General features: G+C 47.3%; 1 protein-coding gene across 1 annotated transcript; it reads left to right on the top strand.

The window, feature by feature from the left end:
• The first annotated feature begins 720 nt into the window (after positions 1-720).
• On the top strand, positions 721-19,660 carry CACTIN (cactin, spliceosome C complex subunit). Its single transcript, XM_036750251.1, has 10 exons — positions 721-991; positions 6,164-6,653; positions 8,250-8,345; positions 8,498-8,643; positions 9,718-9,880; positions 10,806-10,920; positions 14,955-15,147; positions 16,708-16,830; positions 17,716-18,017; positions 18,908-19,660. The coding sequence occupies exons 1-10, from the start codon at positions 765-767 to the stop codon at positions 19,396-19,398; spliced, it is 2,346 nt and encodes a 781-aa protein (XP_036606146.1). The 5' UTR covers positions 721-764; the 3' UTR covers positions 19,399-19,660.
• The last annotated feature ends 894 nt before the right edge of the window (positions 19,661-20,554 follow it).

The following is a 20,554-nucleotide window of genomic DNA, read 5'->3' as shown; positions in this document are numbered from 1 at the left end:
ACCGCCTTCTGCATGACAACCCCTCCCCATCCCCACGCCCCCCGCCTGTGCCCTCCCTCCGAAGTCACCTTTTCTCTGCTGGGAAGACGCGGCGAACAAACCTTTATAGGCGCGCGTAGTTTCTGGTACGAGAATGTAAGCAGACACTGGACCGCTTTTGTCTTTCTATCCCCAGCCCTTAGCACAGAACCTGGCACACAGTAGGCGCTTAACGAATGCTCGCTGATTGACTGGGAAGAGTGGAGAAATGGCTTTATAAGAAAAGACAAGTTTTGTTTCAGAGAGAACTAATAATAACCCACGGGAACTGATAAGATCTCCACGAGACGGAGAACCCTCCCCCCCAATCCTGCGTGAAAATGGAGCCCAAGAAGCTTCCCCAGGGCCCCGCCTCCCGTGACGTCACTTCCGGGTTGTCATCATCCGATGGAGCTCTCCGCCGGGCCTCTAGCATAAAGGGGACAAGGAGTTAGGGCTGTTCGAAACATTGCCTGAAGAAAGTGAACAACAAAGAGAAGAGGGTCTGGGCCACACCTGCCCTTACTAGGGAAAAACAGAGGCTAATTAGAGGTAGAAAAAGGGGGAAGGAATAGTTCTGCTTTTTTGGAGGCAGCTTTGGGGTTTTTACTTATTTATTTATTTTTAACAAACTGGCTCTGTCTAGGGAAGCCCTACCTGCGCCGGGCAGAGAAGAAGGCCCTCCCCATCCCGGGGGCTTCCTCTTCTGAGGCGCGCGGAGCTAGCGGTTGTATCCGGGTTGGCTGATGGGTCGGAGCCGGGAGTCTCGCTCGCTGTCTCGTTCGTACTCTCGCTCGCGCTCCCCGGGCTCCAGACGCCGGAGGCAGCGACGGAGCCGGAGCCGGAGCCGGAGCCGAAGCCGGAGTCGGAGTCGGAGTCGGAGTCGGAGCCGGAATCGCGATGGACGGCGGCGACGCGAGAACAGCGAGGGGCGAAAGAGGCGGCGACGACGGAGCCGGGAACGGAGAGCGGGGTGAGCAGACCCCTGGGGCCGGGGTCGGTGCGGGAGTGTCCGGTGTGATCTGGTGAGATCTGCCCTGGGCGTGAGCATGTTGGTAGCCGTACTTAGTGGATGTGGGTTTTTGGGGGTGGGGCGTGTACTTTGCAAGACCCTCGTCCCCGATCCTGCTTAGGCAGCTCGTGTCGCCGCGGTTAGAGCGCTAAACCGGATTTAAATCCTCCCTCGGATGCTAGTAGCGTAACCCTGCACAAGTCACTTCACCAAAGTCTCTCTGCCTCGTTTTCCCTAAATGTAAAACGTAAACGATAACAGCACGCGCCTCCCAGCATTGTCGTGAGGGTCGAGTGAGATGAGACAGTGCCTGTAAGTCGCTCTGCCAACCTCAAAGCCTGGATGAATGCCAGCTGCTGTTGATAATAATCGGGAGCATGTGTGAGGCTTTGAAGTTTTCAAAGCGCTTTGCTTTGCAAGTACCGTCTCATCTCACTCCTTTTTGTGGGTGCCCCCCGAGTCTCCACCCCGATCTCCTTCCTCCTCGTCGGCTCTCGTGATTTCACACAGTGTCAGAGTTGGAAGAGATCTCAGTGGCCACGTAATGTGACCCGTACCTCAACGTGGATTCCCTTCTGCAACAAACAAGACAATGATACTCAAGCTTCTGCTTCAAGGCCTGTGAAGGGAAACTTACCACCTCCAGACGTGGCCTATAACTTTTTTCAGACAGCCTCGATAGTCAGAAAGTTGATGGAAAGCCTGTTTGCCTCTCTGTACTTTCTACCCATTGTTTCTGCCTCCCACTAGCTAGGACAAATCCGATCAGTCCTTCCTATGACAGTCGTTCAGATACCTGGACATGACTATTTCTCCTTCCCCATCATCACCAAGTGGATGTCACTTCTCCTGGGTTTGAATGGGACCTCAAAGAACCCAGTGTGAACAAGTATTTTTGGATGCTACATGGTACAACAGAAAGAGCTCACTGGCTCAAACTCAAAAGACATGAGTTCAAACATGAGACATGAGACCTTCCCATTTTCTACCTGTGTGACCATGGACCAGCCACTTGACCTCTTTGAGTCTCAGTTTCCTCATCTGTAAAATTAAGGAATTTGACAAGACCTGGGTTCAAGTCTCACCTCTAACAAATACTGGCTATATGACCCTGGATAAGTGACTTAAATTTTCAGTGCTCTAGGCAGTTCTCTAAGACTTCAGAGAAGGAACTGCATTGGTAGATGGAAAGAATCACTTCACATGGAAGTCTCCTGGACTGATGAAATCACAGGTCCGATCTTTATCCCCATCCCAGTCCAATAAATATTTGGAGGAGAATAATCTTTTTGAACCTGTTCAAATACACACAACAGTAGGATTACGGAGCTGAAGGTATAGAAACTCGACTTCTGTTGCTGACTTTGGCACTGACTTACTTTGTGACAGTCAGGTGACTCCCCCTCTCCGGATGTTGGAAAGGACCACTGAGTTCAACTCATATCTCTATGAGAACTCAGCATACCAGACAAGCAGTCGTCATCTAGTCTTTCATTGAAGGTCTGTAGTAGAGGATAGCTCTGATCGTGAGAAAGTTTTCCCTAATATCAAGTCAACACTTGTCTCCTTGTGATTTCTACCCATTTTTCCTAGTTCTGCCCTCTGGAGCCAAGTAGGACAAATCTAATCTTTCTTAAATATGTCAGGTTTTTCAAGTTTGGGAAGATAGCTGTGATGACACTCCCAGGTCTCCTCTCCTTCAACCTGAACACCCCCACTCCCTTCAGCTGATTCTTATGTGGCATGAGTTAGGACCCTTCTCTGTCCTGGTTGCCCTCCTCTGTTCTCTAGCTACCAGTGTTCTTCCTAAGCTTTAGTACCCATGACTGAATCCAGTGCTCTAGATGGCACCTGACCAAGGCTGAGGACAAAAGGACTAGCTCCTCCCTAGCCCCTAGACACTGCTTCTCAGGGTAGCCATATCACACTGTTGACCATCCTCAATTTGTAGTCCACTAAGATCTTCAGATAAACAATTATCTAGTGTGCCTCTTCCATCTTGTGCTTGTGAAGATGATTTTTTTCTACCCAAATGTAAGTTTATATTTATTCTTACTAAATTTCAACTTAATAGATTCAACACAACATTCTATACTGTCAGAATCTTTTTGGATTCTGACTCATCATCCAGTGTGCTAACCTCCCCTCCTAACACATTTTCAGGTTCGATAGGTACAGCACCTATAACTTTATCCAAGTCATTAATAAGCTACACAGGACAGAGCCCAGGTCCCTGAATAATTCAGAGAGCTCCCAAGTTGACATCACATTGTTAATGACCACTCTTTGAATCTGTTTATGCATCCATTTCCAAATCCACCTAATTGTACCTCCATCTAGCCCGCTTCTCTCCATCTTGGCCACGAGAGTAGCATGAGATATTTTGCCAAATGTTTTTCTAAAATCTATGCAAACCAGCATTCCCCTGATCTACCAGTGCATTCAAGTGTTCACCAGCTTTAATAGCACATTTTAGAATTGCCGAGAATCAGAGGCAAGCTCACTGGCCAGTAGTGTGCAGACTATTCTCTTCCCTTTTGTGAAAATCAGAAATGCATCTGCCCTTGTTCATTCCTTCAGTACGCTTTCCTCCCTCTGTGATCTTTGCCTCAGTTACCTAGCAGTCACATCTACCGGTCTTTCAGTATTCCATGATATAGTGCTGACCTGAGCCTGGCAGCCTGATCCATACTAGACAGTAGATGCTTTTACTCTCTCCCTGTTGTCTTGAGTTTCAAATGCCCATCAGCCACTTTAGGCCTTCTTCTGAGTGCAGAAAAGAAGCAAAATACGAGTTGGGCAGCTAACTGCCTACTCTCTGCCATTGATTAGAATCCTCTTACTCTTTCTTTGATTATCCCCTTTTTCCCAATACCACTTTTAAAAAACTGTTAGTTGTTGTGATGTCTTTGATCTTTACATCTGTCATGTCACATCACCTCCTTTGAAATCTTCTTGTGACACAGAAAATTAAGCAAAAACAACCAAAACAGAAACCTTGTCCGACAGTGTATACGATGTTTTGTCCTTGTAGCGTCTTGCCTATCTGCTGTGAGGAAGGCCATAAGGGATTGGCCCACTGTCTCACAAGTAGCATCAGAAGCAGAATTTGAACCCAGCTCCTTGGACCTCAAAGCCAGTGCCTCTGTACCACATTGCCTCTACTTAGTTTGAGGCTGAAGTTATCATTAAGACAAGTCAAAAAATTGTTAGCCACCCTGCTTTGGGCAGAGAGCTCTAACAGAAGTCCAGGTAATTGAAGCCCCCCATCACTCTGTCTTGTGATTTTTTGCCAGCCTTGTGACTTTTTACCCAAACATTTATTTCCTTTCTATCCAGGTGGTCTGTAATATATGCAGTGACAGTATCTCTTTGGCTTTTGCCTGTCTAGGTCTGTGCCCAAATATACTTTGCCATGGTTCCTCTTGTTCCTATTATTTTATTTTTTTAATTAATTTATTTATTTTTAGTTTTCAGCATTCACTTCCATAAGATTTTGAGTTTCAAATTTTCTCCCCCTCCTTCTCTTCCCCCCTCCCCAAGACAGTGTGCAATCTGATATAGGCTTTACTTATGCATTCATATTAAACATATTTTCACATTAGTCATGATGTAAAGAAGAATTAGAACTAGTGGGAGGAACCACAAGGATGAAGAAACAAAAGAAAAAGAGAGCAAATAGCTTGCTTCCATCTGCATTCAGACTTCTGAGCTCTTTCTCTGGATATGGAGAGCATTTCCCATCAAGGTTCTTTTGGAGTTGTCTTAGATCCTTGCACTGCTGAGAAGAGCTAAGTGTATCAAAGTCAGTCATCCCACAGTGTGGCCGTTGCTGTGTACAGTGTTCTCCTGGTTCTGCTCATTTCACTCAGCATCAGCTCATGTTAGTCTTTCCAGGTTTTTCTGAAGTCTGCCTACTCATCATCCTATTATTTTTTCATAAGAGTTTATCTTCTTAATGTCCAGCATTGCTCTGCCCCTACTGTTACCAGTCCTTTTCTTTTTGAATAAGATATATGTATTGATAACCCTATTCTAGGCATGGGTCTCATTCCACCAAATCTCAGTCATACCTTGTAGTTCAAATTTGACCCCTTGCATTAAGATCTCTATTTTGCTGTCATTTTGTGCACTGGCGTGTAAGGCTGTGGATTTTATTGCTCGCCCCTTTCTTGGATTTTGTCTCCTGTAAAATTTCTGGGTGTTTTTAATTGCTGTTCGTTTTCCTGCATTGTAGCTTTCCATGGTATCTGACTATAACAAGAATAATAATATTAGCTGACTTTTAAGTTGTATTTTAAGGTTTGCAAAGCACTTTACATACATAATATCATTTGATCCTCACAGCAGTCCTCTGAGGGCAGTGCTCATTTTACAGATGGTGAACCAGAGGCCCTGGTCAAATTAATTGTCCAGAGTCCCATGGCTACAAAAAGTCTGATTTGGAATTAGGTCTCCCTTATGCCAGGTTTGGAGCTGTCTCCACTAGGCAACACTGCTATGCATTGTAATTTTTTTCTCTTTCCATACCTTTTCAGTGTAAAGCCCAATTGATCATAGTTTCATAATTGCAGGTGTATTTGCTCTTTTTAAAAATAACAATAATAAATTCATTATTTTTAGCATTTTTTTTTTGAGTTTTAAGTTCCATATTCTCTCCCTCCTTCCAGTCCCTTCCCCATCTGTTGAGGAGGTAAGAAATACATCCATTCATACATTCACTTTTGTTAGGTTCCTCTGTCCAGGAATCTGCCATTCCTATACTTTTTTATTTAAAGTGGGGAAGGCAGGGCAGTTGGGGTTAAGTGACTTGCCCAAGGTCACACAGCTAGTAAGTGTGTCACGTGTCTGAGGCCAGATTTGAACTCAGGTTTTCCTGACTCCAGGGCTGGTGCTGTACTCACTGCGCCACCTAGCTGCCCCCATTCCTATACTTTAAACTGTAAAATAATAGGGTTTGACTAGATAATCTTTAATTATTCTCATATGCTCTCTGACGTTCTTTGATCTGTGATCCATATGGGAAGTCCCTCCTTGCTATCTTCATGTCACATGATCTACAAGCTGAGCTTGTTGAGTTAGTAAAACTTTTGGTATCTCTCATGGTGAAAGATGTTTTGATTTATTCCACAGATCAGATTCTGAGGAAGAGCGACATAGGAGGAAATCAAAGAAATATCAGACCTCTGAAAGGAATCATAGAAGCCCAAGAAAGTCACGGCCCCGATCTCAAGACCATTCCCAGTCAGATTCCGGAAGTGAGGCAAGGAGGGGTCACAGGAGCAGACACAGGAGGAGACATCATGATTCCAGATCATCTACCTCCTCAGTGTCTTCTCCATCACCTTCACCGCCCCGCTCTCAGAGCCCTCAAGAGGCCCTGGACAAGAAATTGAGCCTCCAAGAGCGACGGAGGTTAAAGGAGGAGAAAAAGCAGCAAGAAGAGTTGATGAAGGCCTTTGAGACACCTGAGGAGAAACGGGCCCGGAGACTGGCAAAGAAGGAGGCCAAAGAACGGAAGAAGAGAGAAAAGATGGGCTGGGGTGAAGAGTATATGGGCTACACCAATACTGACAACCCCTTCGGAGACAATAATCTGCTAGGAACGTTCATATGGAACAAGGTGAGGGGCTGGCTACAACCTTCCATGGATGTATAACAGTGCAACTGGGTAGGGATAGCAAATAAGAGCATCTTAACAATGAGGAGAGACCCAGAAATCATCACATTTAATAACCTGTTTTAACAAATAAGGTAAATGTGGTTCAGAATGGGGAATCGATCAATCACTAAGCATTTATTAAACATCTGCTCTGGGCCAGATACTATAGTAGGCCCAGGGGGCACAAATAATTAAACAATCCTTGCCTTCCAGGAGTTTACATTTTATGAGAAATGTCTTTCCCAGGGCCACATTGCCAGGCGTTGACAAAGGGTAGACTATAGCCCAGACTTCTTGACTCCCAGTCCATGATTCTTCCTGCTAGACTTTGCTGGTTCACCTCTGGTCTTTTGACTCCTCCTTGTGCCCCGGCCCCTTTGGTCAGTCATTCAACTTTTTATATTCTTCCTTCACAATATCTTTTGTATCCTTTTCCCCCATTCATAGGATTCCGTAGTCAGAGAGCATCTCACAGCATCTAGTTTAACTCTCCCTGAAGTATAAATGGTCTCTGTAATGCCCACCAAGAAATAGAAATCCTGCCTCTGCTTAATGACGTCCAATAATCTGTTTTTAAATAGCTGTGATTGTTTATCTTCCTATCAAGCTGAAGCTTCCCTATAATGTCCAATTAGTCCTAGTTCTATCAAGCAAAATAATCCTAATGATCTCCACAACAGACCTTAAAATACTGCAGTGAACGAGCATTTATTAAGCCTTTATTATTTGTTTAACCCGAGAGCCCCCTGCTGACATACCAGTACTTGGCAATGTGGATACAAACATTAAAAGAGAGAGGCCCCTGCCCTCAAGGTACTTACATCCTAGTAGGAGAAAACACATATAGGAGAATGGTGGCCCAGAATAGAAGCATTGGTCAGGGGGCAATAGCCGGACACAGGGGCAGTGAGCTAATGTATTTGATACACTCTTTCACTACTGATTTGGTTACTGTGCCCAGAACAAGAAGGGGATGGAGGTGGAAGCAGAAGCGGTTAGGAAGAAGAGCCATGGCAGTTCCTCTCTAGGGGTCAGAGAGTGATTCGTTCTCCTTTGGTTGATTTAGGAAAGCTTCATGAAGGACTCTTCTTTTAGGAAATCAGTAAAATGTAGCATTGTGTTCCCAGACCCCCAAGGAGTCCATGGACAGATTTCAGAGAGTCCATGAACTTGGAAGGGAAAAAATATTACTAGTTAAGAATCCCCGATGTAATGGAAGGAACATTGGATTTAGAGTCAGGATTCCTAAAGCTTGCTTGTGCATGCATTACCATGAGCCCTTGAAGTTTCCTTCAAACAAATGAGCAAACAAAAACGCCCTAATTTCCCTCTTCTATAAAGTGTAGGGGTTGCTTTAGTTGCTCTGCAAAGGTCACTTCCAACTCTAAGTACTATGATCCCGTGGCCAGCAGAATGTAGTAGAAAGCTAAGGGGATAATAAGGTGCCTAGCTCCTTACTGCTGTACTCTCTCCTGGTGAATTTGCCCAGTGTGGTCATGTAGGCCCTTTGCAGATGCTGAATTGGGACTCAGCTGCTTGTGTGTCCCTCTTTTCCAGGCACTAGAGAAGAAGGGAATCAGCCACCTGGAAGAGAAGGAGCTGAAGGAGAGAAACAAAAGAATCCAGGAAGACAATCGACTAGAATTGCAGAAGGTAGGAGTTCCACCAAACCCCCCTGCCAGGGCCAGGCACAGTCTCGTGGCCCTCAGGCCTCCCCCTTTTCTGGATTTCCTTGCTCAGAATAGCTTGTTTCCTCCCCTCAGTTGTGCCACCCTCCCTCATGAGGCTCCTCCTCCATTCCCCAGGTGAAGCAGCTGCGCTTGGAGCGAGAGAGGGAGAAAGCCATGCGGGAACAAGAGCTGGAGATGCTACAGAGGGAGAAGGAGGCAGAGCACTTCAAAACCTGGGAGGAACAGGAAGACAACTTCCACCTTCAGCAAGCCAAACTTCGGTGGGTCTGTGTCTGCTTGTGACAGCTTGTGACAGCAAGGGGCAGCACTGAGAGTCCAGGTGGGAGGGAGAAATGTGTGAAGCATTCTGTGTCAGGGTGAGGACACAACCCCTCTGACTGGGCGGAGCTGTGGCTTTGAGTTTTCATCTCCATCCCCATCTTCCTGGAGTTGTCACATCAAAAATAAAACATTATTGCATAATTAGGGGAAAGAGGAGGGGTTTTGTCCTCACCAAGATGAAGAGAACCAAGGACATCCAAGTATGCCAAGGCCAGCTTGGACATACTGGTAATGAAGACAAGAGGGCCACCACCAGGCTCACCAAGAATACAAGCCTAATAGGGTTAAAGGAAACCTCCAGCAGAGTGCTTTGAGGGCTCAGCTGGCTATGTGATCTTCTTGTCCAAAATTACAGAGCCGAGGAACACTTTCTTACCCATTTGGGAAAAAGCTCAAGAACCCAAAGGCAGCTAAATTTGTGGGCCTTTCTCTTCCCTACCCTTCACCGTACTGTCTTTGCATTGGGGAAAAGTACTTCCTCCACAGTTGAATGTCATTAAGCTCTCATTAACCTGTAAGTACTTGGGGTCAGGGAAAGAAGAGCACATAGCCTAATACTCATCCACCCCCATGAACTTTGGCCCCAAGCACTGACCAGCTTGTGTACCCTCTCACCACGACTCACCACCAGTCTGTGAATCCCGTGAAGATTATGGCTATAACCACAGGCCATATGAAAAGCTCAACATTGCTATAGTGCTTTAAGGTTAACAAAGTACTTTGCTCACAGTACCCTTCTGAGATAGCTGGTATAGTCATTACTACATTTTGTAGATAAGGTTGCTACAGCACAGCAAGCTTGAGTGACTTGCCTCTAACCACCCAGCTAGAAAGAGTTGGCGCTGGGTTTTGGTCAGTGGGCCACTTTTCTTTCTCTGGCCATCCATCTCACAGGCTCTCTTACCATGGCCACACTTGGGATCTGGGAGCTCAGACCATAACCAGACGCCACATTCTGTAGCTCCTCGGCTATAACCCCTGAAAAGCTAACTTCACTCCATTGCTCTTTGCAGTTCTAAAATCCGAATAAGGGATGGACGGGCCAAGCCCATTGACCTCCTAGCCAAGTACATCAGTGCAGAGGATGATGACCTGGCTGTGGAGATGCACGAGCCCTACACCTTCCTCAATGGCCTCACAGTGTCAGACATGGAAGACCTTCTGGAGGACATACAGGTATCTACCTTCACTGCCAAGCAAAGCCCCTCCTGTAGCATTTTTCCTCACTAGCCTAGGGACCAGTCTTTGTCCAAAACAAAGTATCCAGATGGGGAAAAGTCCCTACTTCATTCAGCTTTCCTTTACCCTGCTTGTGATCCCACCCTCTCTGCCAGCTTCTCTGTTTCTTGTCTGTATGTAATACTCTTCTGCCTCCACCCTTTTCCTCACACTATTCCCTAGAGTTAGAATGTCTCACTCTCCCTCTCCTTCCTCTGGTTTGTGCCTTACTTTTACCCTTCAGATGCTGCCTCCCCAGATCGATCTTCTCATTGAGAAGTGGCCTTTTCTTCCATCTCTTCTATTCTGTTTTGCATTATAGTTACCACTTAATACATATTTGGGTCATACCCCATTTGCTGGATTATAGACTCCATCACAACAAGGACAAAGAAATACTAATTTTGTAGCTACTGCCTACAGCCTAGCACTATGCTATGTGCATATATTGAGCCTTTACTAAATGTCTGACTCGTGAATGAATGGATGGATGGATAGATAGATGGTCAGATGGATGGTCCCACTGTTCAGAGAAAGAAGACAGGGGGCCCAAGTCCTGATTCTGCTTACTGTCTGAAAGACTGGCAAATCACTTAATGTCTCTGGGCCTTAATTTAGTAGCAGGATCAAACTAGATCATCTCTGAAGTTCATTCCAGGTCTCAGTCCTTTGAACCTAGGAAACTGTTCCTCTTATCAACTTTCCAAAACTTCCCCAACTTGCACACCCCAGCTGAATATCCACTTCTTCCAGGAAGGCTTTTCCTGACTGACCTGCTTCCTTTTGCTCTTCCAAGGTTAGACAGAGTAAGCCCCCTCCTAGGTGATGCTTGGCAGTTCCTCAGAGTCTGAATCACACGTTTTCTCTGCTTGTCCAATTTTAGGTATACATGGAATTGGAGCAGGGCAAGAATGTAGATTTCTGGAGAGATATGACCATTATTACAGAGGATGAGATCTCCAAACTCCGCAAGCTTGAGGCATCTGGAAAGGGGCCAGGTAACTGTTGGGCCCACACAGCTAAAGGCACTGATCGACCATTGGGTTTTGGTCATCGGGGTGGGGGTAGGGAGAGGGGTTACCCAGGCTTAATTTTTTTTTTAAACAAGGGTGCATTGGAAAGAACTTGGGACAAGAAAGCAGGCAACCAGGTTTCAGTCCCCATACTGCCAGGTTTATGATGTCATTTTGGGAAAGTTCCGTCCCCTGTGCGAGCTGTGGTCCCCCCTCCCAAATATGAAAACAAAGGGGTCACATTGTATTATCTTTAAGGTTCTTTCTAGTTCTTGATGTTTTTAAGCTGAAGAATAGCATTAAGTGGCATTGGTCCCATATTTGTGCAGTTTCTCTTATGGCCACTGGGGGGAGCCACCAAGACAAGTCTTATCCTGAATTTACTTCATAGATCGTCATCCAATTCATTCAGTAAACATTTATTAAGCGCCTACCCTGTGCCAGGCACTGTGCTAAGTGCCAGGGGTACAAAAAGAGGCAGAAGACAGTCTCTGTCCTCCAGGAGCTCACAGTCTACACTGATAGGCTTGTGAGAACTGGAGTGAGAACTGTGAGAACCAGTCCAATCCTGTCTTTTTGCAGATGAGGACACTGAGTCCCAGAGAAGTCAGATGGCTTGATCAAGATATTACTAATTAATAGAAGAGCTTGTACTAGAAGTTCAAGTTCAGTGAGCAGTGAGTTGGGGCCTGTGCTCTCCTGCCTCTGCCACATATTACCTGTGGGGCTTTAGGTAAGTTGCTTAGCCCTGCTGACCCTCAGTTTCCACACATAAAAAGAGGAGGTTGGACTGGTTGATCTCTAAGGTGCCTTCTAGCACTAAACCTTCAATCCCACAAAATGTCTGCTGTAGATGAAGTAGATGTATCTTTACCCATCTACTGAGTACAAATAATTATGTGTCCAAATGAGTGATACAGATGGTACTAAGCACTGTGTGAGCCTGTAAGAGGGTGGGATCAAGTGCTATGCATAGGGGAAGAGTCAAGAAAAGCTTCCTGGAAGCGGTAATGAGCATCTACTGTGCCAGGTACTATGTTAGCCTCCAGGGATTCAAAGGCAAAAATGAAACAGTTTCTTAAGGCACATATATTCTATCAGAGGAAACAACTTTTACTCAAGTAAATTTAAAACACATACAAAATCAGGCAGCCAGTCAATAAACACTTATTAAGCACCTACTATGTAGAGAGCCAGGCATTCTGCTAAGTGCGGGGGATACAAGGAAAAGCAAAAGAAATAGTCCCTATTCTCAGGAAGCTCACAGAGGGAAACAGCTATGTACAGACAAGCTGTGTGCAGGCAAAATTGTAGATAATCAGCAGAAGGAAGACACTGGAATTAAGGGGGATCAGAAGAAGTTTCCTGTAGAAAGTGGGGTTTTAGCTAGCACTTAAAGGAAGCCAGGAGGCAGAGATGAGGAGGGAGAGCCTTCCAGGAATGGGGGACAGCTGGTGAAAATGCTCAGAGTCGAGATGGGGTGTCTTCGTGCAAGGAGCAGCAAGGAGGCCAGTATCACACGCCACATAGGTGGAAAGGAAGGTATAAGAATGCTGGAAATGTATGAAGGGGCCAGATTTTGGAGAGTTTTGAATACCAAAGAGAAAATTTTGTATTTGATCCTGAAGGTAGTAGGAAGCCACCGGAGTTCGTTGAGTAAGGGGGTGACATGGTCAGACCTGTGCTTTAGGAAGATTGCTTTGGCAGCTCCATGGAGATTGGACAGGAGGGGAGAGAGACTCATGTCACAGAAACCAACTAGTAAGCTATTGCAGTACTCTAGACATGAGGTATCGCTGTCAGAGGAGAGAAGGGGGCAGCTGCAAGAGATAGTACAAAGGTAAAAATCAACAGACCCTGGCGATAGATTGGATGTGGCAGGGGAGGGAGGAGTTGAGAAGGATACCTAGGTTGGGAGCCTGAGTGACTGGAAGGATAGTGACAGCCTCAGCAGTGGGGCATCCGCAGTAAGCAGGCATGACCTGTTTGAAGATCCAGGAAAGCCGATTAAGAAGGAACAGTCACATAGGAAGGAGGGAAGCCCGGGTAGAGTCGTGTCGACCTAGAAAGAAGAGAATATCAAGGAGAAGAGGGTGATTGACAGTGTCAGAATCTGCAGAAAGATCAGGAAGGATGAAGATTAAGAAAAGGCCAGTAGATTTGATAGTTAAGGGATTGTTAGTAAATTTGGAGAGATCATTTTTGGCTGAATGATGAGGCCAAGATGAGAAAAGGATAAGTGTGTAGCCAGTGCAGGTGTGATGGCCGAGGAAATAATTAAGGGAGTCAAGGTATTGGAAGTCATGGTGAGGGCAGAAACAGGCTGTGGGGATGCAGAAGGGAGAATGTAGGTCTTTGCAGGGGTGATGGCCTGAGAAAGAATGAAGGGGTCAGTTATAGAGGTGGGGAACCTACAACCTCACGGCCATATGTGGCCTCCTAGGTCCTCAGGTGCAGCCTTTTGACCGAGTCCAAGTTTTACAGAACAGATCGTTTTATTAGGGATTTGGATTCAGCCAAAGGGCCGCACTTGAGGACCTAGGGGGCCACATGTGGCCTTGAGGCCGCAGGTTCCCCACCCCTGGCAGGAGATTGGTGATCACAGTGAGTTTAGAGAACAGGTTTGGGGTTGCAAGGCAAAGGAGGGGGTGGAGTTGTGACAACAGTAGTGATTAGATAAGGGAATTTGAGAGTTCAGAAACATGGAAGCAGAACATCTGTGGAAGATGATAAGATCAAGAGTGTGACCGTCTCTTTGTGGAGCTGAAATACGGTAGAGAAGGAGTTAATGCAGGGCAGTTTGGGCAGGAGGAGACACCAGCAGCTAGTGGATCAGAAGAGGCCCTTCTGGAGGTCGTGAGGGTGAAACAGAGCTTTGGATGAAGATGGGGCTTCTTAGAGGGGTGAAGAGGGAGTCAGTTCAGACGTGAAGGGATGGCCTATGCAGAGACCCAAAGCCAAAAAATGGGAAGTTATGAGTGAGAAACTGCACAGACTCCGTGAAGGGCAGTTATCTTTTGTAAGAAACTTGGAAATGTTCACGGAACCTGCTTGTATCAAAGAGGTTGTGTGTTATCTAAGAGGCCATAGAAAACTAATGGAGCTTTTTTTTGTTTTAATCTGGAAGGTGACATAGTCAGACATGTGCTTTAGGAATAGTTATCATCTGTGAAGAGGAGAGACTGATTGGGGCATATGCAACAACCCAGTGATGAGTGATGAGGGCCTGACTCAGGTGGTGCCTACATATTAGGGAGAGAGACTCAGTAAAACTTGGAAACTGATTGGATCTAGGACTTGAAGGAGAGTAAGGAAACAAGGAAGACTCCTGGGTTACTGAGAAATGGTGCTGGTACCCTTGACAGAAAGAGGAAAGTTAGGAACGGGGCGGGGTGTGGGGGGAGTGGGCGTAAAAGGAGCAAGAAAACACTGAGTCATGTCAGACGTTTGAATTCTAGATGAAGCTCAGACGTAGCATGGGGGCTGGATATGTAGAACTGAGAGTCATTTGAATAGAAATGGTAGTTTAACTCACGGGAGCTCATGAGATCACCAAGAATCATAGCGTAGAGAGAAGAAAGGTCCCAAGACAACAAAGAAAAGGAGCGGCCTTCTCAGTAGAAGAGAGCGCAGTGTCCCAAGAACCCAGAAAAGAAAGAATCTCCTTTAGGAAAGGGTGGCCAGCAGAGTCGTTCTGGAGTGAGGTCAAGAATGGAGAGGCTTGAGAAAAGGCCATTGTGTTTGCCAAGTTAGAGGTGGGTAGAATGTACGTACCAGTCAGGTGATCCATCGGGACTGTGGAGGACAGATTTTAGGTCATGAAAAAAAATGAACAAAGATAAGCGAGAGCTTTCCATGTTCATGGGCCTGAGGAGACTGGCAGAGGATGGGTGGGCTACCTGTAAGGGGAGCAAGGGAAATGTCATATACATAGAGAGAAGAATCCCATGGTTCCACTAGCGGGTAGAAAAGCAGCAAAGCTCATTTACTGAGAGGTTTCTCTCCTGATCTCCCAACAGGAGAGCGTCGAGAAGGGGTAAATGCGTCTGTTAGTTCTGATGTGCAGTCGGTATTCAAAGGGAAGACCTACAATCAGCTCCAGGTGATCTTCCAGGGCATCGAGGGCAAGATCCGGGCAGGGGGGCCCAACCTGGACATTGGCTACTGGGAGAGCCTGCTGCAGCAACTCAAGGCGCACATGGCCAGAGCCAGGTGAGGAGGTGGGGTGGAAGGGGGAGGGACAGAATACAGGGCAGGGCTTAGAGGACAACCTGGGAAATTCTGTGACTTTGGGCAAAACACTGAGAAATCTCTCTTGCTTCCCCCTACATCAGTCAAGTAGAGGTGGCTTTCTCCAAGAAATACCAAGATGATTAATGGCAGCCTTGCCTGAAAAATGCTTTGAAATCCTTTGAAAAGCATGCTGGAACTACAGGGATGGGATGTAATGTCTCCATCTGGCTCAGTCAGTGGGATCATAGATTTAGAGCTCAGAGGAACCTTACAGGGGATCCAGTCTGACCTCCTCATTTTACCCATGAGGAAGCTGAGGCCCAGAGAGGAGGAGTGATTTGCCCAAGGCTACACAGGTAGAAAGTAGCTGAAACAGGGTTCAAACCTGAGATGCTAGCACCTTTGCCTTTTCCACTCTGTACCATGCTGCCTCACTATCCTGATGCCCTGTACCATTTGGTGCCACCATACCAGTTTTCCTTCACTTATCTCATACTATTGCCCCCCAGATACTTGGTGTTCCAACCAAATTGGGTTCTAGACAGAGCCTTTGCTGCCCCACTCCTGCCCCCCACCTACCCACCTAGTGCTGTGCTGCCCCACACCTGTAGTGTCGTCTTCTCTGTACTTGTTGATCTCCTGCCTGTCCTGCAAAGCGCAGCTCCCAGCATCCCCTCTGTGGCCATCTAGCACCTGAGTGAGAACAGCAGCAAGACTTTGCTTGAAGACCGCCAGGGAGAAGAAACCCCCTACCTCCTGAAGCGACCCGGCCTCCCTTGCTCAGGCTCTAACTGCTAGGAATATTTTCCTTACATTGTGCTGAAGTCTCTGCAGTTTCCACCCATTGTTTCTAATTCTGGCCTCTCAAGTCAAATGGAAGGAGTTCAATTCCTCTTCCACAAGATGGCCTTAAAATACTTGAAGAGGGCACCCTGTCACCTGACGAGAATGATAAAGGTGTTGGCCTTTTTCCCAGGGTGTGTACCCAGGACACGGATGTGTAGCCTTGGGCAAATCACTCCTCCTCTCTGGGCCTCAGCTTCCTCATGGGTAAAATGAGGAGGTCAGAGCGGATCCCCTGTAAGGTCCCTCTCTAGCTTGTCTGGTCTGTTTCTTCAGACCTCCAGGAGTACTTTTCTCTGTACCTCTCTGATGCACTGAACTGCAATATGTGATAACTACACCTTGACATTTGTGTGTCATCCGCCACTGGGGGCTCTGCTCATTGAAACAATATCTTCCCCCAATACCCGGCACAGGCCTCTTCTGCACACTAGGTGCTGAATTAGCATTGGAATTCACTTTGCTCTACGCACCAGGAGCCTTGAGTAAGGGCTTCCTTCTCCATCCTGAGCTAATTATACTGGCTAGTGGCCTTCTTGACCTGCTGGCTCAGGCTTTCCTTTTACCTGTGCATAGGCCCTGGACTGTTCACTCCCAGCTGAGGTGTGAAGATCCTCATGACAGCATTTGAACAGAGGGAAAGTCCATCATAGCTCATACGGAAGAATAACCCTCTGTCTTGCTCCTATGTTTCAGGCTCCGTGAGCGTCATCAGGATGTACTCCGGCAGAAATTGTATAAACTGAAACAGGAGCAAGGCGTTGAGAGCGAACCCCTGTTCCCCATCCTCAAGAAAGAGCCATCATCTCCTAGCGAAAGGTACGTATTCCCCAGGACACCAGGGTTTGTCTTCTACAGGAGAAGGTGGGGTACATAAAGGCCTTATTCTTCCTTTCTCCCTGCTTATGCAACCAACCACCCATGACTTGGGCTGCAGGGGATGGGTCACAAGAGGGTCAGAATATCAGCTCTGAGTTAGTCAGACGCCTATGGTTTATTCTTCGTTTCTGCTCTGCCCCATGCCTGACCTCTGATGTCTCAGTCTTAAGCCATCTCCATCTAAGGCTGTCCTTGACTTTGGAATCCTGGAAGGGATAAAGACCCCATCTGGAGGTCACCCTGCTCATCAGCTAGAACAGAGCTGTCCAACCTTAGGTTTTTATTGAAACAACAGACAATCTATTTTGATTTGCCATTTTAGTGAGAGCTCCGCGGTTGCTCGGCTTTGCTTACTAAAGCGTTTATGTAAATTGCTGTGCTTGTAGCCGGGCCCCATAAATCACTGCGGGCAGCGTTTGGGACAGCCCTGATCTAGGAGAAGAGTCTGAGCCTTAATCCCAGGCCCCCCCATTCTTCCCACAGGAAGTGACCGTAGGGGATTTGTTCCCCTGAGAGGGGGACCAGTCCAAGAAGAGAACTAGACTCTAGAGGTTGGAGAAATCCCCAAGTGATGGACCAGTGGGTCACTCAGGAAAGATGGGGTAGTTTGGAGCTTTCACCTGGGCCAGCAAGGAGAGTGACCACAGTCTTCACAGACCAGACTGCTCCATAGCATCCTCCCCCACAGCCTGAGGCCTGGACGAGGGGCACTGTGTTGCAGCCACCAGGATGTCTGTGTGAGAGAGAACTTGGTTCCTTGAAGTTCCCTACAAGTCCAAGGGTGCTGAACCTTAGATGCTCACCTACCTCCCCTTCTGTTTACAGGTCAGAGCCTGAAGAACAAGGTCAGGCCCAACCGGGGCCTTCCACCTCAGGTGCCACCGAAGAGCCAGAAGCTGAAGGAGAGGCCAGAGCTGAGGGGGAGGGGGAGGGGGAAGGCGAGGGGGAGGGGGAAGCTGTGCTAATGGAGGAAGACTTGATCCAGCAGAGCCTCGATGACTATGATGCTGGCAAGTACAGCCCCAGGCTGCTCACAACCCATGAGCTGCCCTTTGACGCGCATGTGGTGGAGTCAGAAGAAGATCTTCAGCGCCTGTTGCTTTCTCGGCAACAGCTGCAGGTCACAGGTATGTGAAGCGTGTGCTCAACACAGCCAGCTGTGTGTGCCCCATTTTCCAGAAGGAGAAACGGCCAGACAGCTTTTCTCCCAGTCCTGGCCTCCTTCCCCTGTATAACACCTGTCTCCAGAGTTGCCCACGAGGTTGGTGAATGCCAGACTTCTAGCAGCATGTCCCAAATTTTTCATTCCATGACACCTCAGTGAACTTGGTGGGGTCCTCTCCTTTCCTGTCCTATCTCCCTCTCTCTTTTCTCTCCGTCTCTCTCCTCCTTTGTCCACAACTCTCAGTTGTGTTAGGCAGTTTCTTATTAAGCATTACTCTGGTGTTTTGTGGGTCGCTGGGTGTCACAGTGGATAGAGAAGGCCCGCCCTGGAGTTGAGAAGACTTCTCTTTCTAAGTTCAAATCTCACTAGCTGTGTGACCCTGGGCAAGTCACTTTACCCTATTTGCCTCAGTTTCCTTCTCTGTAAAATGAACAGAAGAAGGAAATAGCAAACAGCTCCAGTATCTTTGCCAAGAAGACTCCAAATGGGGTCGCAGAGTCATTCACGACTGAAACAATTTAACAGCAACTGGGGTTCTGTGCCAGCTGACAGTGTATTATAGTGAGATTGGAACTTGTAGCATTAGCATGTGCATTTCTTGGATGGTGACCAGGACCCTTCAGACCACATGGGGTCAGGAATAAATTAGGATTTTATGAAAAATTCAGTAGAGGCTTCGGAGGTTTGTTGATTAGTCATAAGACACTCCTCCTGCCAACAGAATGGGGTGTAAATAGTTAGGGTGTCCTGGTAATTAAGTAAGAGGTGTGGGGCAGAGAGACAAAGCCGGGCTTTCCCTTTCACAGTTTGAAAGCAAGCCCCATAATCCCTTGCCTTCCCTGTTTGCCATAGGAGATGCCAGTGAGAGTGCCGAAGACATCTTCTTCCGTCGGGCCAAGGAGGGCATGGGGGCAGACGAGGCCCAGTTCAGTGTGGAGATGCCCCTCACAGGGAAGGCGTATCTGTGGGCAGACAAATACCGGCCCCGCAAGCCTCGCTTCTTCAACCGTGTCCACACAGGCTTCGAATGGAACAAATACAACCAGACTCACTATGACTTTGATAACCCCCCACCAAAGATTGTGCAAGGCTACAAGTTTAACATCTTCTACCCAGACCTGATAGACAAGCGCTCCACGCCCGAGTACTTCCTGGAGGCGTGCCAGGACAACAAGGACTTTGCCATCCTGCGCTTCCACGCCGGACCTCCCTACGAGGACATCGCCTTCAAGATCGTCAACCGAGAGTGGGAGTATTCACACCGGCACGGCTTCCGCTGCCAGTTTGCCAATGGCATCTTCCAGCTCTGGTTCCACTTTAAGCGCTACCGCTACCGGCGGTAGGGGTGCTCCTGTCCCCAGGCCGTGGTCTCTGAAAGAGGCCAGTGACAGCCGGACAGATGGACATGGCCTCTCTGGACCCTCCCCTGAAGAGTTGCCCTCGGGTACTGTTCTCCAGACTCATTGTTCCGAGGGTGGGACATAAGGGTATGTGTTCTTTGCCCTGTGCTTCTTCTGTTTTGAAATCCTCCTTTGTACCTAAGCCTAATATCAAAGTTTCTTCAGAGCTACTTTCAGCTAAATAAAAGCAATTTTGGAGTAAAGATTCCATGGGTTCCCCTATCCCTGGCTTGTGTCAGTTTTGGTCTGCTGTGGACAGGCTGCTAGTCCGTCCCCTGCCACTAGGTGGCAGCTTAGCTTCCCAGATGGCTCCATCAACACAGTTTGACTGAAGACCCTTTTTATTCCCAGGCCTTTGCTAGCCTGAGCTACGGGGAAAGCATGAAAAGGCAGAGCAGGATGGACTTTTAGGACACGTCAGTGCTGGAAGAAATCTCAGACTAAACATGCCAGTGCTGGAAGGGCCCTTGGGAGGGACTTAAGCCATGTCCACAGGCTCCCAAGGAGGCCATGGATAGATTTCTGGGGGTGCATCATTGCATCTTTGTTTTAACTGACCTCTGACTGAAACTTAGTATTTCCTTCATTTGTTTAAAAATACTCTTCTAAGAGGGGTCCATGGGCTTTCCCAGATGCCCAAGGAGTTTGACAGAACCCCTGCCTGGATGTTTAGTCCCACCTCCTTGGTTTACAGATGGGCAAGCTGAGGAGGCTCAAATGAGATCAGTGTTGGAACAAGGACTAGAACCAAGATTCCCAGTTCCCAGACCACCTCCTTCCCACTGTGCCATTCTTCCTCTCTGTAGATCCCATGATCTAGTTAGGGAGCATGGGTGAAACTGAACAATATGTCATTAATTTTGTAGGGTACAGCATTTGAGTACTCTAGGTGACCGGAGAAAAGGAAAAATTAGAGTTGGAGCAGTCGAGGAAGGCTTTGAATTAGGCCTTGAAGGATGAGTAGAATAGTGTAAGAAATGCCATTCGAAGCCAGTTCTACATTCCCAACAGCACAGGATTTTCTATGTAATGAAGGCACTTTGGGATGCATTGTAGGGCAGTATCTTACAGAAACGGTAACAAAATAGGGTGGAAGGAA

This window comes from Trichosurus vulpecula, chromosome 1 (assembly GCF_011100635.1).
Source record: "Trichosurus vulpecula isolate mTriVul1 chromosome 1, mTriVul1.pri, whole genome shotgun sequence".
Taxonomy (NCBI): domain Eukaryota; kingdom Metazoa; phylum Chordata; class Mammalia; order Diprotodontia; family Phalangeridae; genus Trichosurus; species Trichosurus vulpecula.
The sequence above is the reverse complement of the archived record's forward strand: the minus strand, read 5'-3'. Positions and strand labels throughout refer to the sequence as shown.